At 39.7% G+C, this 18266-nt stretch overlaps 1 protein-coding gene across 1 annotated transcript in view; it reads left to right on the top strand.

The window, feature by feature from the left end:
• APAF1 (apoptotic peptidase activating factor 1) overlaps nucleotides 1-18266 on the top strand; it is a 97941-nt gene that overhangs the window by 7702 nt on the left and 71973 nt on the right. The window contains 6 exon segments of the mRNA XM_017893956.1: nucleotides 862-1059; nucleotides 10278-10461; nucleotides 13222-13334; nucleotides 13441-13572; nucleotides 16918-17156; nucleotides 17583-17764. Coding sequence (XP_017749445.1) covers nucleotides 862-1059; nucleotides 10278-10461; nucleotides 13222-13334; nucleotides 13441-13572; nucleotides 16918-17156; nucleotides 17583-17764 — 1048 coding nt within the window.

The raw sequence follows: 18266 nt of genomic DNA, 5'->3' as shown, positions 1-18266 counted from the left end.
ATAAGTTCGGCCGGGCGCGGTGGCTCAAGCCTGTAATCCCAGCACTTTGGGAGGCCGAGACGGGCGGATCACGAGGTCAGGAGATCGAGACCATCCTGGCTAACACGGTGAAACCCCGTCTCTACTAAAAAATACAAAAAACTAGCCGGGCGAGGTGGCGGGCGCCTGTAGTCCCAGCTCCTCGGGAGGCTGAGGCAGGAGAATGGCGTGAACCCGGGAGGCGGAGCTTGCAGTGAGCTGAGATCCGGCCACAGCACTCCAGCCTGGGCGGCAGAGCGAGACTCCGTCTCAAAAAAAAAAAAAAAAAAAATTGTAGTGATGTTTTCAATTTAAATATTTCTTATTTACATCCATGTTAATTCTCACATTTTCTTCTTGCCCAGTGAACTGTATTGCTGAGATAATAATATGTCTGCCCTCATTTTTAGAGACAATAAGACAGTTTATAGGCCCTTGTTTATTTTCCAGTTCTATGTGTTTATAGAGTTTATAGGAAAAAATAAGAATCTTTAGAGATATGTGTTCTTGAAAGGTATTCCATAAATGTTCTTCCTTTAACACTTGCCTTCTCACTCTTCAGTATGACAGAGACTGAAAAGCCAGGAAATAATAGGGTGAGTAAAGCAGATATAGATAGAAACTTCCATTTTCTTTAGTCATCTTGAAGGGTATATGTTTGCCTTTTTGCTGTCTGTGGTCTGAGAAATCAGAAAATTGAAGTTAATATGCTAGCCTCATTTTCTTACTTCTCTTGGAAATTTTCAGGCTAAGCCTCAGCTTTGCTCTTTGTTTTTTATGGTATTACTTCAGTAATCATTCCAAAGTTCTATTCATTCATGCTTGTTTTGTTTTGGATTTTAGTAAGGACAGTCCTGTGTGAAGGTGGAGTACCACAGAGGCCAGTTGTTTTTGTCACAAGGAAGAAGCTGGTGAATGCAATTCAGCAGAAGCTCTCCAAATTGAAGGGTGAACCAGGATGGGTCACCATACATGGAATGGCAGGCTGTGGAAAGTCTGTATTGGCTGCAGAAGCTGTTAGAGATCATTCCCTCTTAGAAGGTAAGTGTCTTAGTCCGTTTTATAGTCTAGTAAGGTAGATAGACATGTAAAAATATTATGATATATCAATACGTGATAAATTGAATGGTAGAAACAAGTATAAGGTACAGAGTTAGAACAAAGGAAAGATATGTTGACTCTCTAAAGGGAGAGGATGGATAGGACAGGCTTCCTGAATGAGATGACGTTTTAGTGGGAGTTTGGATAAAGAATAAAAGTTTGCCAGGCAGTGAAGGTAGGGATGGCAGACTAGAGAAGGTGGGAAGGGTAGTGGGTGGTTACTAGGGTGGGGAAGGGCATACTGGGTAAAAGAGGGTTTAAGACATATTGATGGGTATACCACTGACCTTAGTGAGCCTGGTAGGTTCTCAGTATATTCATCAGGAATAGTTGTATAGCTCCATCAGCTCTAGGCTGTCCCTGTTCATCAGTGTGTTCTCATTCATCAGTGTGTTCTCTCTGTATGACACTTCTAGAGGAATTCAAAGACAGTTCCCAACTTCTGGTAGTTAATAATTTTTTTTTTTAGTAGGCCAGGCACGGTGGCTCATGCTTGTAATCTCAGCTGAGGCATGGCTCACCTGAGGTCAGGAGTTCAAGACTAGCCTGGGCAACATGGTGAAACCCCATCTGTACCAAAAATACAAAAAAAATCAGCTGGGTGTGGTGGTGAGCACCTGTAATCCCAGCTACTCGGGAGGCTGAGGCAGGAGAATCGCTTAAACCCGGGAGGTGGAGGTTGCAGTCAGCTGAGGTCGCACCACTGCACTCCAGCCTGGGCAACAAGAGCAAGACTCCGTCTCAAAAAAAAAAAAAATTTTTTTTTTTTCAGTATGTATAACATGATCTACGGTTAAGACAGTTTAGACAGAATGATTGGAATAAGTAGTAAGCCTCTAAGAGACTTAAAAATATGGAGGCTGGGGTACATCTATGTGTACACATGGCCTCAGTTTAATTTCATAACCTTTGTAAGTGATATTGACTATACTCTTGTCAGAAGCACGCCCAATTCCTAACCCTTGGTTTTTCCCCTCTGTCATTACAGAGAAGTTTCCTGAGACTTAGCTCCTCTCAAGTCTCAGACCCAAGGATTTTTTTAAACCACTACTGCAAAGTTGATCGCTAAGGATATTTCAGGATAAATTTGGCTTAAGTTCCTTTAGTGTGAAGAGATGAGTTTTCCTTTCAATATTATGATGAACTTTCTTTGTATATTTATAATATTCCAATTTATAGGTTTAAAAGAACACTCCTTCTCCCCATTTAAATTGCTCTACATTATTGTGATGAATTTTCAATTCTAGGGATTAAAATTGGCCAACAGTTTATGGAATTAAATACTCAGGAGTCATACTGTATAAATTATTATCTTGGAACAGGTTTTAACCACTTTGAGAAAATCCTAGAGATACTGGCAACTGTCAAGTACATGTGAGCTTAATTCATATTCCTCATGTGCTTTTGTGGGATCTCAAGTTCAGAGGATTGAGTTATTCATATTCCTTAGTTCACGGCTTATTATAGTAGATCTGTACTAGGCTGAGCTTCTCACTGTATTTATTTGTTTATTTCCATTTCAAAATTTCCTTTTCTTATTTCCTTTCCCCTCTCCATGGACAATCCTAATGTATTTAATGTATGTTCTTTGTAAATGTCTGTGTAAAGTATGTGCTCTTGTAAAATGTGTATGTTGTTTATATGCAGGTATTTTAAATTTGCATAGATGTTATGGTATTAATTATTCTGTTTTTTTATCTCCCGTGACACAATGTTTTTAAGATTTATCCTTCTTGCTATGTGTACGTGTTATTTGTTGCACCTGATTGCCACCAACCCATTTTACTGTCCATTGCCCTAAGTAAATGGATATGTAGATTGTATCCAGCTCTCTGCTGCTGGGTTGAACTTTTATGTGAGTAAGAATTTCTTGGGTATTTGTAGCTAGGAGCAAAATTAGTAATTTTTAATTTATTTTTATTTTTTTTAAAGAGACAGAGTGTCACCCTGTTGCCAGGCTGAGTGCAGTGGCCATATCATAGCTCATTACAGGCTCAAACTCTTAGGCTTAAGTGATCCTCCCACCTTAGCCTCCTGAGTCTACAGGCACATGCCACCATGCCTGGCCAATTGTTTATTTATTTATGAGACAGGGTCTTGCTTTGTCACCCAGGCTGGAGTGCAGTGGCATGATCTTGGCTCCCTGCAACTGCTGCCTTCTGGGCTCAAGTGATCCTCCCACCTCAGCCTCCCAAGTAACTGGGACCACAGGTGCATGCTGACACACCCAGTTAATTTTTGTATTTTTTGTAGAGATGGGGTTTTGTCATGTTACCCAGGCTGGTCTCAAACTCCTGAGCTCAAGAGATTCACCTACCTTGGCCTCCCAAAGTGCTGGAATGACAGGTGTAAGCCACCATGCTTGGCGTGTTTTAAAAAATTTTTTGTAGAGACGGTCTTGCTATCTTGCCCAGGCTGGTCTCAAACTCCTGGGCTCAAGTGATGCTCCCGCCTTGGCCTCCCGAAGTGCTAGGGTTACAGGTGTGAGCTACCATGCCCAGCCAAAATTACTAAATGATAGGATATATAAATATCAAATTTGATTCTCCTCCAGTCTGTACCTTTCCCCCAGACGAGTATGGGGACTCCTATAACCTCACTTCTGCAGTGACACTTGGTATGATCCAGCTTTATAATTTTTGCCTGGCAAACTTCTATAAAGTTGTATCTTTTACTTTGCATTTCTCTGGTAACTCAAGTTTGAACATTTCTTCATAAGCTTGTTGTTAGCCTTGTTAGTTTCTTTTTTTGTGGATTTTGTTTATATTGTCTATTTTCCATTGGGATTTCCATTTTTTTCTTTTTGCTTTTTAGAAGTTTCTTATATATTCTAGAAATTAGACTTTGTTGGTTTTAGACTTTATTTTATTTTTTTTTGAGACCGAGTTTCGCTCCTGTTGTCCGGCTGGAGTGCCATGGCGCGATCTCGGCTCACCACAATCTCTGCCTCCCAGGTTCAAGCGATTGTCCTGCCTCAGCCTCCTGAGTAGCTGGGATTACAGGCACCCATCACCACACCTGGCTAACTTTGTATTTTTGGTAGAGACGGGGTTTCTCCATGTTGGTCAGGCTGGTCTTGAACTCCTGACTTGAGGTGATCCCCCTGCCTCGGCCTCCCAAAGTGCTGAGATTACAGGCGTGAGCCACTGCGCTCAGCTGGTTTTAGACTTTTAAATACCTCATTTTAATTTGCCATGTGATTAATTTTTTTCTTGGGTGTTCTCAGTAGAAGAGAACTTCGATGCAGTCAAACTAATCAAATTTTTTTTTTGTCTTCTAATTTGTATTTCCTGAGTTTTGTTCATATAGTCCTATTACAGTCTTATTATTCATATTTTGCTCTTTATTCTCATATTTAGCTCTTTATTCTCTGGAGTCTGCCTTTGTATGTTCACTAGTGCAAGAGTAGGTGCTTTCCCAAAGATAAATTTTAATCTCTGGAGTTCACTTCCATTCTCAAATACAGGAACATTGGATTTTTGACATTTAATTGTATTACAAAACATTTTCTTTTAAAATTACAGATAGTGTAAGAGTTCTAAATTTGATTAAAATTGTAGTTCTTGTGGAAATGTCATCTTTGGGTGGTGATTGGGATAAATTAAAGAATATTAAGTTTTTAACTTTCAGCTGGGTGTGGTAGCTCATTCCTGTAATCCCAGCACTTTGGGAGGCCGAGGCAGACAGATCATTTGAAGTCAGGAGTTCGAGACAAGCCTGGCCAACATGGTGAAACCCCGTCTCTACTAAAAATACAAAAATTTGCTGGGCGTGGTGGCGCTTGCCTATAATCCCAGCTACTTGGGAGGCTGAGGCATGAGAATCGCTTGAACCTAGGAGGCAGAGGTTGCAGTGAGCCAAGATTGCACCACTGCCCTCCAGCCTGGGTGACAAAGTGAGATACAAACAAACAAACAAACTATATAAATACCCGCCCGTATAGTATTATACTATATTACAGCTATAGTATAGTTTAGTTTTTTTAGTAGAGAGCGGCGGTTTCACCGTGTAGCCATGAGGGTCTCGATCTTTCCTGACCTCTGGTATCTGGCCCGCCTTCGGCCGTTCCCAAAGTGCTGGGTGGGATTACAGGCTTGAGCCACCGCGCCCGGCCTATATATATAGTTTTAAACTATTTGTGCCTGTACAGTTTTGAGTAACCCAGTTGTCTTTTGAAATTTCAACTTATTTGTAGGGAGATAGTGAAGAACAGACGTATTTTTAAATACAGTAATGACATTTTACATTACTGTATTTTATGTTGGTTTTTAATCATGGATGCTTTCTTCATAGACTCTGTTCCTGTATGTTTCTGTCCTTTCCAAGATTTCTTTGTGTTATTAGATTATGAATTGCTACCAGGATAAGCCTCCTGTGAAAGTATTGTGGAGTTTTCCCTGAATAAAGGCAACTTTTCTCTGAATTAGTTTCTCTGAATGAATTGTAAATACAGCCTCATGCGAGGCTAAATTGCTCCCTCTTGTGCCCATAGTCAAGATGTTTAGATTCTTTCTGAAATGTGGAATTAATGGTTCAGTTTTTAACCAAATATTATATTGTGGTGGTTAGAGATTTGCATATCAGGTAGTCATTTGGTCTGTTTGCCTTTTAAATCTGGTAGTGTTTTCTCTTTTCTTGCGTGTGTTTAGATGCCTTAAATTTTAGTTATAAATTTAGGGAAAAAAGGCCTTTGACCCTAGGTAATAGGTACGTAAATTAAAATGTGAAAGAATTTACTAGGTAGTTACATCAGGATGCTTTCTTTACCTTTAATCTTGGGATGATCTTTACAAATTTAATTTAATTTAATTTAATTTAATTTAATTTTGAGACAGAGTCTCATTGTGACGCCTAGGCTGGGGTGCAATGATCTTGGCTCACTGCAACCTCTGCTCCCAGGTTCAAACAATCCCCCTGCCTCAGCCTCCCAGGTAGCTGGGACTACAGATGTGCACCACCACACCTGTCTAATTTTTGTGTTTTTAGTATAGATGGAGTTTCACCTTGTTGGCCAGGTTGGTTTCGAACACCTGACCCAAGTGATCCCCTCGCCTCAGCCTCCCAAAGTGCTGGGATTACAGGCTTGAGCCGCCGTGCCTGGCCGATTTTTACAAATTTTAGGTAGACAGCACAAATTTGAAAAGAAGGAAACTTAAGGCAACAGATAGTTTACATCTGTATATTTTAAAAGTAGTATTTTCATTTAAAAGAAGTAAAAGTTCTCCTTACTTGCTCCTTTTTGCTTTCTCCTAAATTCTTAATCTTTTTTTTTATTTTTATTTTTGAGACAGACTCTCACTTTGTCACCCAGGCTGGAGTGCAGTGGCATGAACCTGGCTCACTGCAGCCTCAACTTCCCAGGCTCAGGTCATCCTCCCACCTCAGCCTCCTGAGTAACTGGGCCACAGGTGCATAGCACCTTGCCTGGCTAATGTTTGTATTTTTTTAGAAACGTGGTTTTACCATGTTGCTCAGGCTGGTCTCGAAATCCGGGCTTATCTGTCTGCCTTGGCTTCCCAAAGTGCTGGGAGCCACCATGCCTGGCTCTAAATTCTAAATCTTACCCTAGAGATAGTCTTGGTTAACAATTCTTAGTAAATTTTTCCAAACTTTATTCTCTGCATTTATGAATATATATACACACAGAGCACAGCTTTAAGTGAAGTCTCAAGGGCTTGCTGTTTCATAACTGTAAACTTACACTGAAGGTCATAACTGTAAACTTACACTGAAGAAGGCCTGAGGGGACCTCAGAATCTTTAGGAGTAAGCAATAGGGCTTGTCTACCTTCTTCTAAGACATTAGCATTAGCATGATAATCAAACCAGGCTTCACAGCCCTGTCTCTATCTCAGTTACTGTACAGTTCTCTGTCTCCAGTTGTTTGTTATATTTTAGACTTTCATGCAGTCATTGTTCAGTACATTGACAAATTCTGATCTAAGTCTTCTCTCATTCCTATGTGTTTCTGCCATACCCTGTAGAACTCCTCCTCTGTGAGCAGGAAACTCTCTTGTATCAACTTCTTAGAATATTCACCTTCTTGCCTTATCTGAAACTGGGCAGTTTCCTGAGGATACTGCCTTCTCCATAACCTTCTTAAGTGACATGGCAAGTTTTTTCCTTTATATCCCACATACTTTAGCACCAGGAAATGGGTGGGCATTGTTCTTGCTCTCTGTTGCCTCATCCAGCCCATTAATACTCCCTTCTCCAGCTGAATGCTTTGAGGTTCATGTCTCTAACCTTTCCTATGAATGTAATCACGGTCTTATTCATTGATGATTGGAGTTCTTTGCTTTTAACCTTCCTCTTATGCCCTTTGTCTGTTAGCACTCTTAGTGATTTTGATACCTATGTGGATGAGTCATCCAAAACCTTAGCCTCTTCTTTCCTTAACCTCTTTGTCTCCTGTGACTTTTTTTTTTTTTTTTTTTTAAACTTTTGTGAGATGGAGTCTCGCTCTGTCGCCCAGGCTGGAGTGCAGTGGGGCCATCTCTACTCACTGCAATCTCTGCCTCCCGGGTTTACACCATTCTCTTGCCTCAGCCTCCTGAGTAGCTGGGACTACAGGTGCCTGCCACCACGACCCACTAATTTTTTGTATTTTTAGTAGAGACAGGGTTTCACCATGTTAGCCAGGATGGTCTGGATCTCCTGACCTCGTGATCCTCCTGTCTCAGCCTCCCAAAGTGCTGGGATTACAGGCATGAACCACTGCACCTGGCCTCCTGTGGCCATTTCTTAATTCTTCCCTGATTACAGGCTGGACCCTGATCCTTGTCATTACTAGAACTACAGCACTTTTGAAATCTTGATGTTGAGCATTGTCTTCTACTCTTTACCCACCTCCACCTATTTTATTCTTCAAGTTTATTGCTATAGACTTACCAAGACTTCTCATCCATTGATTCCAGAATATCCTCTCTATTCATATTATCAGTCCTCTCCTAGACTTGAGCCGTCATTGTCCATCATTTTATTGTCCATCATTCAGTTGCTTCTTAGCACATACTCTTGGCTCTTTAGTCCTCTCCTTATCTGAAGCGAAAACCGGTTTTTTTCTCTATGCTGGGAAATGGAGTAGGTATTTGCTCTTCATGGCTTCATCCAGACCTTTGCTTACTTCCTCTTTTCTGGGACTGATCCTTTCCTTGACCTTGTGCAGGTCCAAAGGCTCCATGTCACTTCAAGTTATAAAAAGTCTCATTTCCATAATTAAAATGTCAAGTCCTATTCACTACTGCAGACTTCATTTACATACAAAGTTCAGTTGGGCCTGTCTGAGACTTTGGAAGCCTGCAATGGGATAGTAGGTTAAGGTGGACATTGTGGGTTGTTTCCAGCTTTTTCCTGTTGCAAACAATGCTGCAGTGAATATTCTTGTTGATGCAGAATGGTGTAGAAGTTGAACATTGATGCTTTAAGTTTGAATCTCAGCTTTGCTTTATTAGCTGTGTAACTTTGGGCAAATTACTCAACTTTTCTGTTCTTCAGTTTCCTCATTTTCTTTTTCTTTTTTTTTTTGAGACGGAGTCTTGTTCTGTCACCCAGGCTGGAGTGTAGTGGTGCGATCTTGGCTCACTGCAAGCTCTGCCTCCCAGGTTCACACCATTCTCCTGCCTCAGCCTCCCGAGAAGCTGGGACTACAGGCGCCCGCCACCATGCCCGGCTAATTTTTTTGTATTTTTAGTAGAGACGGGATTTCACCGTGTTAGCCAGGATGGTCTCGATCTCCTGACCTCGTGATCCGCCCGCCTCAGCCTCCCAAAGTGCTGAGATTACAGGCGTGAGCCACCGCGCCCGGCTAGTTTTTTCATTTTCAAAATGAAGGTAATAGTGTCTGCTTGATAGTGTGCTATAGTATTAAATGAATGAGTATATATAGAACTCTTAGAATAGTGCCCAATAAACATCTGATGTAAATAGATATTTGTGCATATATGCAAGTATCTCTTTTGGGTGATTAAGTTTTTAAAATAGTGATTTATATTTGTATTTAATTATTTGTGAATACCAGTAAATAAATTGCCCTTTGGTGTAATTTAACTAATTTATCTTTGAGTCTGTTTTTTGCTTTTTTTGGTATGTTTAAGATCACATAAATCTTTATGATTGATGCTACTGGAATGATCTAATGCTACTGTTTACCGTATTTTATACATAGGGACCCCTCTTTTTTATATATGTATATTTATGTGGAGGTGATTAAGTATAGTCTATGAAGACTTAAGATTTTGGCTTCTGATAATATGTAAATAAAAATACATATTTCAAGATGTTTTATGGCTCAGTTAACAATGATGATGATAACAGTAATAATAATCATGGCCATTCCTAGTGCTTACTAGTTCGAAGCTTAATATTGGTAAGTTGCTCTCAGATCTATAACACTAACATCCTGTTTTAATCCTTTATGCTTAACATAGCAATTTCACATATTTTATATCATTAATTTTTCACAGCAACTCTGAAATAGGTGGGCTAGACAACCTTATTTCAGTATAACAAGTGAGACTGAGGTTAAATGATTTACTAAAGATTGCTTAGCTAGTAAGCAGTGGAGCCAGACTTGAATCTAATTTCCTATTTTAAATCTGTATAAGAAAACCATAATGGGTGAGTTATATGTTCCAGGACATCAGTGTTCTCAATGAGGGGTGATTTTGCGCCCCCCCCCCCCCAGGTGACATTTGACAATGTTTGGAGACATTTTTGTTTGTCAGTACTGGTGAAGGGGAATCCTATTGGCATCTAGTGGATAGAGGCCAAAGAGGCTGTTAAACATCCTATAATGCATAGGACAGTCCCTTACAACAAAGAATTGCCATCCCAAAAAGTCAGGAGTACAAGGTTTAGAAACTGCTGTGCAGTGATCATTGACGACACAGGACAGAGATAATAAAACTTTACTTGGTAAGATTTTCCTGATAAGCCACAAATTTACTCCAAACTTGTTTCTTCAAATCTTCAACTTGTCTTAGATTCAGGATATAAAGCCTACACATATCTTGCATGTAAAATTTATACTCTAAATCAAGAGAGGTCAAAGATATGATGGGACTGAAAATTGGAGTAAATCTGGTGCTTAACAGTAAAACCATTTAAAGGAGGACTCCTGTTGAAAGGCCTGAAGTTCATTATTCTTTCCCTCACTAGATTGTTTCCCAGGGGGAGTGCATTGGGTTTCAGTTGGGAAACAAGACAAATCTGGACTTCTGATGAAACTGCAGAATCTTTGCACACGATTGGATCAAGATGAGAGTTTTTCCCAGAGGCTTCCACTTAATATTGAAGAGGCTAAAGACCGTCTTCGCATTCTGATGCTTCGCAAACACCCAAGGTACTGATGGTCAAATTTAGTTGGTGTGTGAAGTCCCAATAAGATGTAACTACTGACTTCTTGAGAACATCATGCCTTTTTCCTGCTGTCCTAAAAAGAGGGTAAGAGAGAACCATCGCAGCCACGCGCGGTGGCTCATGCCTGTAATCCCAGCACTTTGGGAGGCCAAGGCGGTTGGATCACCTGAAGTCAGGAGTTCAAGACCAGCCAGATTAACATGGTGAAACCCCATCTCTACTAAACATACAAAATTAGCCAGGTATTGGTGGTGCATGCCTGTAATCCCAGCTGCTCGGGAGACTGAGGCGGGAGAATCGCTTGAACTTGGGAGGCAGAGGTTGCAGTGAGCCGTGATCGTGCCATTGCACTCTAGCCTGGGCAATAAGAGTGAAACTGTCAAAAATAAAAAAGAAAGAAAAGAAAAAGAAAGAACCATTGCTTTCTTGCTTTTCTTTCTTGTATTTAAAAGAAAAAAAAGGGGGCTGCCATTTGACCTAAAACTGCTTTTTCTCTTTGCATCCTATCTACCACATCGTCTCATATGTACGATTGTAGGCTCTCAGGGAATGTCTTAAGTGAGTGAGTTGGTGAGTGCTCTTTGCTAGAAAGTGCAAACTTCTTACTTTGAATCCATTATTTCTAATGAGTTAACACAGAACAAGAGAGAATAAATGCAGGCAACTGATAAATGTCAGGAAAAGGCCAGGCACAGTGGCTCATGCCTGTAGTCACAGCACTTTGGGAGGCCATGGTGGATAGTTTGCTTGAGCCCAGGAGTTCGAGACCAGTGTGGGCAACATGACGAAACCCTGTCTTTCTAAAAAATAGAAAAATTAGTCAGGTGTGGTCGTACACACCTGTGGTCCCAGCTACTCAGGAGACTAAGGTGGGAGGATCACTTGAGCCTGGGAGATCAAGGCTGCAGTGAACCTAGATTGTGCCACTGTATTCCAGCTTGGGTGGCAGAGGAAGACCTTATTTCAATTAAAAAAAGTCAGGAAGGATTTTTAATGGGGCTTTTCTTTTGGATTGTCTTAGTTTCTGGAAATATACATGTAACTGTTCTACTTCCATATACTTCAGGAGTGAGTTTGTTTTGTTTGTTCAACAGTTAATTAATTCAGCAAATGCTTACCATTATAATTATGTGCCAGGCACTGTTACCAAGTGTTTCACCGTTTTCATTAGCCAAAAGGGAGACAGCAGTTTAGCTGCTGCTAGTCTTAAGAGTATAACCTTGGATTCAGTCAACAATTTGATTTCTGTCATCTAACAGCCTCTCTTTCATTTGTTCATTTAACCAACATTGAGTGTTGTGCCAGGTTCTGGGCCAAGTGCTGCAAGTATAAAGACAAATAAAGCATTCTTTGGGAATGTTATAGTATATTGAGTGAGAGGTAGTGGCTCTGCACTTTTTAAAAATGCCATAATGCGCCCAAGGATGCAGTCTGTAGCAGTTGCTGAGTGTGGTAGTGATTCTCAAGTTGGTAAGGGTATTAATATCAGAATATAGGGTGAGAAGAGTATTTTTGGAAAAAGGCTACTAGGTGATTCTGATGCATACTTGTTATATTTTCTTGGTGCAATCTCTGCTAACTGCAAGCTCTGCCTCCTGGATTCAAGTGATTCTCCTGCCTCAGCCTTCTAAATAGCTGGGACTATTTAGAATATTTTTGTATTTTTAGTAGAGATGGGGTTTCACCGTGTTAGCCAGGATGGTCTCGATCTCCTGACCTTGTGATCCGCCCACCTTGGTCTCCCAGAGTGCTGGGATTGCAGGCGTGAGCCACCACGCCTAGCCATGCCTAGCCCCTCGTTCTCTTGATATTGATTTATATAGAGGAAATAGGATTGAGATCACTAACCCTTCCCTCTTTAATTGCTCGGTAACTTTACCCTAGTTCTGCTTTCCCTTTTTTGCAAAAATAAAAGTGACTTCTGTTGAGTAAAATAATGTAGCCACTTTCAGATGTGTCAGACTAGCTTATAAAGCCAGGCATATTTTTTTAATCTCTCAGTCTCATTTGGTTTATGCTTTTGTAATTTTTCAACCTATATATGTGCCTAGAGTATTTTTTTGTAATGTACAGCCACAGTGTGTCATTTAGACAGAAATGCTAGTGTATAATTATGCTATCAGGTTTTAGTTATGTTTTTTCCCCTCATCTGTTCTAGTGAGTTTAGAAAAGTTTTTGGAGAGACCAATTGGGAATTGACATAGAGGTTCTTAGTTACTATGAATAAACACATTGTTTAAAAAAAAACACTTGTATGAAAGGTAATATTCTTTTAGCTTGCAACATTTGAAATTGCTAGTTTTATAGGTGAAAAATAGTTACATATCATCATTATTGTATGATGCATTCTAATGCTAACCTGAGCTCAGTTCTAGTTTGGTTTTGGTGCTTAACGACTAAGATGGAAAATCCCGTTACTTGGATAGTAATGGTCCCTTTTTTTTTTTTTTTAAGGCACTCAGTAAGTGGTGGCTGAAACTTTTATGGTAGGATCTATAATTTTAATATGTTTTGATTTAGGGTTTGAGGAGAAGGAAGTCTCTAATTTTTTTTTTCCTTATTTGAATCAGCATATTGAGAAAAGAATATAGCAAAGAGGAAGAATCATTTTCCTAGACCTAGCTATCTATTTGTTTAAAAAAATTTTTAATTTGGTAGATTTTAAAAGACACTGGTGGGATTATCTTTTTAAAAGGAAGCTTAAAGTAAGTGTCATTAGTGATTAATTTTTTTTGAAAATTAGGTCTCTGTTGATCTTGGATGATGTTTGGGACTCTTGGGTGTTGAAGGCTTTTGACAATCAGTGTCAGATTCTTCTTACAACCAGAGACAAGAGTGTTACAGATTCAGTAATGGGTAAGGATTATTCATTAACTTTTTAGTACCTTTATATTTAATTCAATTACATTTAAATATGTGGCATACCAAATTACTTACTTTGTCTTGTGATTTTTGTTTGCAGGTCCTAAATATGTAGTCCCTGTGGAGAGTTCCTTAGGAAAAGAAAAAGGACTTGAAATTTTATCCCTTTTTGTTAATATGAAGAAAGCAGATTTGCCAGAACAAGCTCATAGTATTATAAAAGAATGTAAAGGTATGGTTATTTATTTTGTTTATGAGGAGGTTATAGGGAGTTATATAATTTCCCTTTTGTAAATCAAGCTAATGAATATGATAACTTAGCACATGAACATCCAAAAACTTTTCTGGGAGATTTAGTATTTTAGGTTCTTCTCTGATACCTTAAATGGATACATGATATTATGGTATTTATTTATTCGTTAAAATAATATTTACCATCTACCCACAGTGTGTTAGAGACCACATTAGCGAGAGAAGTGAGACACAGATATGACCTCTGCTGTCAGAGTTAAAAATATAGTGAGAATCAGATTTAAAACTTGATTTTGCTTGGGATTTTATAAAAATAGTATTCTAATTTGGTAAGTAAAACTGGTGTCTTAATTTGCATTTTTTGTTAGTGAAGTTAAACTTTTACTTGTTTATTGAATATGTTTTAAGAAATTATCCTTGACTCACTTTTCTTTTTTGATATAAGCATTTTAACTTATTTCTAAATACTCTAAAATTGAAACTATTAGCTCTTTGTCATATTTTTACAAGTATTATTTCCCAGTAAAACAATTTTTTAAAGTAAAATTTATATATAGGATCTCGCTATGTTGCCCAGGCTGGTCTTGAACTACTTGCCTCAAATGATCCTCCTACCTTAGCCTCCCAAAGCACTGGGACTACAGGCATGAGTCACCATGTCCAGCCTGTTTCCCAGTTTTTTGTGTACCTTTTATTTGTTGTATTCTTTTGACATATAGAAGCTGAAAATTTTATACAGTCAAATCTATCAACTCTTAAAATTATTTCTTTCATTGTTGCTATGTTTGGAAATACCTTCTTTTTCTTCTTTTTCTTTTTTTTCCTCTTTTGAGACGGAGTCTCACTCTATTTTCCAGGCTGGAGTGCAGTGGCGTGATCTTGGCTCACTGCAACTTCTGCCTCCCAGGTTCAAGCAGTTCTTTTGCCTCAGCCTCTCGAGTATCTAGAACTACAGGCATGTGCCACCATGCCCGGCTAATTTTTGTATTTTCAGTAGAGATGAGGTTTTGCCATGTTGGTTAGGCTGATCTCGAACTCCTGACCTCAGGTGATTGCCCGCCTCGGCCTCCCAAAGTGCTGGGATTATAGGCATGAGCTACCATACCTGGCCACCTTATTTTTCATTCTGCCATCAAATAGAAACACAGTTTTGTTTGTTTATTTATTTATTTTTTGAGACTGAGTCTCACCCTGTCACCCAGACTTCAGTGCAGTGGTGTGATCTCTGCTCACTGCAACCTCTGCTGCCCAGGTTCAAGTGATCCTCCTGCCTCAGCCCCCTAGTACCTGGGATTACAGGCGTGTGCCACTGCACCCAGCTAATTTTTGTAGTTTTAGTAGAGACGGGGTTTCACCATCGTGGCCAGGGTAGTCTTGAACTTCTGACCTCGTGATCCACCTGCCTCGGCCACCCAAAGTGCTGGGATTACAGGCCTGAGCCACCACACCTGGCCAGTTTTGTTTATTTTTAAAGAAATCTTACACCTAGGAAAAATGCTTGATTTGTAATTATTACAAAGGGTGATGCATGTCTATTTTGAAAATGTGTGAAACTATAAAGAAAAAATAGAAATTATCCATAATCTGATAATTATTAGCATCATGAGAGTGTTGCCTCCAGTCTTTTAGAACAAAGATTTTAAAAATTCAGATTATGTATACATAGTTTTGGATCTTGCCCTTATTTTTGAAGAGCCAGGGTCTTGCTCTGTCACCCAGGCTGGAGTGCAGTGACAAGATCACAGCTCACTGCAGGCTTGAATGTCTCGTCTTAAGCAATCCTCCTGCCCCAGCCTCCTGAATAGCTGGGACTGCAGATACTCACCACCTACCTGGGTAATTTTTAAATTTTTTTGTAGGGACAGGGTCTCACTATGTTGCCCAGGCAGGTCTCAAACTTCTGCCCTCAAGCAGTCCTCCCGCCTCAGTCTCCCAAAGTGCTAAGACTACAGACGCATGTCACCACACCAAGCTGGACCTTACCCTTTTTCTTTTTTTTTCTTTTGAGACGGAGTCTCGCTCTGTTGCCCAGGCTGGAGTGCAGTGGTGCGATCTTGGCTCACTGCAAGCTCTGCCTCCCGAGTTCACGCCATTCTCCTGCCTCAGCCTCCCGAGTAGCTGGGACTACAGGTGCCAACCACCATGCCCCGCTAATTTTTTTGTATTTTTAGTAGAGGCGAGGTTTCACCGTGTTAGCCAGGCTGGTCTTGATCTTCTGACTTTGTGATCTGCCCGCCTTAGCCTCCCGAAGTGCTGGAATTACAGGCGTGAGCCACTGCGCCCTACTGACCTTACCCTTTTTATATATCTTGAGCATTTTCCCATGTTGTTAAATATTTTTTTGAAAAAAATTTACCAGTGGCATAATATTGATATATCTTAATTTATTCAACCACTTCTCTATTATTGGACATTGTTTACATTATTTAAGATTTTTTTCACTGTTCTAAGTATGCTGTGATGAATATCCTTAAACTTAATCATTCTTTTTTTTTTTTTTTTTTTTCTTTAAGACAGGCTCTTACACTGTTCCCCAGGCTGGGATGCAGTGGTGCCATCATGGCTCACTGTAGCCTCAACCTCCTGGACTGAAGCAATCCTCCCACCTCAGCCTCCTAAGTAGCTGGCACTATAGGCATGCACCACCACACCTGGCTGATATTTCTAGTTTTTATTTTTAGTAGAGACAAGGTCTCATTATGTTGCTCAGGCTGGCATATATATATGTGTGTATATATATACATATATATATATTGTTTTTTGTAACGACATCTTAGCCAGATTTAATCTATGTTATTTTGACTTAATAAAGATAATCAGGAACTTATTAAATTAAATCTTATTTCTAATTTTTTTTTTCTTTTTTGGAGACGGAGTCTCGCTCTGCCCCCAGGCTGGAGTGCAGTGGCACGATCTCGGCTCACTGCAAGCTCCGCCTCCCGGGTTCATGCCATTCTCCTGCCTCAGCCTCCCGAGTAGCTGGGACTACAGGTGCCCGCCGCTACTCCCGGCTAATTTTTTTGTATTTTTAGTAGAGATGGGGTTTCACTGTGTTAGCCAGGATGGTCTGGATCTCCCGACCTCGTGATCCGCCCACCTCGGCCTCCCAAAGCGCTGGGATTATAGGCGTGAGCCACGGCGCCTGGCTATTTCTAATTTTTTTTGGAATAAATATCTAGATGTGAAGTCAAGAGTGATAAATACTCAAGGCTTTTGATAACATGCAGCAGAAATTGTTTCTTAGTAGTGTAAGTAAGTTGATTCTTAGTAGTGACAAAATAGGATGGTATTAGCACAGTGACTTCCTATTTTTTTTTTTTTTAAGGCTCTCCCCTTGTAGTATCTTTAATTGGTGCACTTTTACGTGATTTTCCCAATCGCTGGGAGTACTACCTCAAACAACTTCAGAATAAGCAGTTTAAGAGAATAAGGAAATCTTCGTCTTATGATTATGAGGCTCTAGATGAAGCCATGTCTATAAGTGTTGAAATGCTCAGAGAAGACATCAAATATTATTACACAGATCTTTCCATCCTTCAGAAGGACGTTAAGGTGCCTACAAAGGTAATGGGATCAATGATCCTTATCATTGGGTATTTATTGCATGTAAGCTTTGATATAGTACTGAGCATGTTGTTACAGAGAACTTTGGAAGGATAAGACTCAGGAGACTGAGGTGGTGGGGAGCTGGGTGTAGAAGTCCCTCTGCTGTTAGTCTCCATGAAGGGCTCTGTGTTGAACTCAGGAGTTAACCTTTTTTTGTGGTTCTAGTGCAGCTGAAGAAGCATCTGACTTCTCTTTCTCTTTTCTATCTTGAGGAGTAGTTGGGTTTCTTCTTAAGAAATGGAGACATTCTTACTCAGGGCTTTAAGATACAGTTTTGTGTGTGTGTGTGTGTGTGTGTGTGTGTGTGTGTGTGTGTGATAATACCTGTCTACAGTCCTGGTCATTGTACTTTTGTGGCATATTAAATACTTACATTATTCCTAGGTGTTATGTATTCTCTGGGACATGGAAACTGAAGAAGTTGAAGACATACTGCAGGAGTTTGTAAATAAGTCTCTTTTATTTTGTGATCGGAATGGAAAGTCGTTTCGTTATTATTTACATGATCTTCAAGTAGATTTTCTTACAGAGAAGAATTGCAGCCAGCTTCAGGTACTTGAATCTTGGTTTACTTTTTTTTTTTCTTTTTCCTTTGAAATAATTTTAGATTTATTGAAAAGTTACAAAATAGTAGACAGTTTCTATGCATAAGTCCTTCACCTAACTTCCCCTAATACTAACATTTTATATAACCATAGTACAGTTGTTAAAGCCAGAAAATTAACATTGATACAATACTGTTCGCTAATCTACATGTTCTTTTTGTGGTCCAGGCCAATTTAGGATCCCGTATTGCATGTGATTGTCTTGTTTCCCTATTTGTCATTTTTTTAGTCTCCTCAAATCTGTGAAAATTTATCAGTCTTTATCTTTCGTGGCCTTGTCACTTTTGAAGAGTACTGGCTAGTAATTTTGTACAGTATACCCAAATTTGGTTTTGTCTGATGTTTTCTCCTGACTACATTGAAGTTACACATATTTGGCAAGAATACCAGTGATGTTGTATCTTTCTCAGTGGCATCATATGCTGAGAGTACTTGGTGGTTTTTTTTTTTTTTTTTTTTTTTT

This window comes from Rhinopithecus bieti, unplaced genomic scaffold, assembly GCF_001698545.2.
Source record: "Rhinopithecus bieti isolate Rb0 unplaced genomic scaffold, ASM169854v2 scaffold_23405, whole genome shotgun sequence".
NCBI lineage: Eukaryota > Metazoa > Chordata > Mammalia > Primates > Cercopithecidae > Rhinopithecus > Rhinopithecus bieti.
The sequence above is the reverse complement of the archived record's forward strand: the minus strand, read 5'-3'. Positions and strand labels throughout refer to the sequence as shown.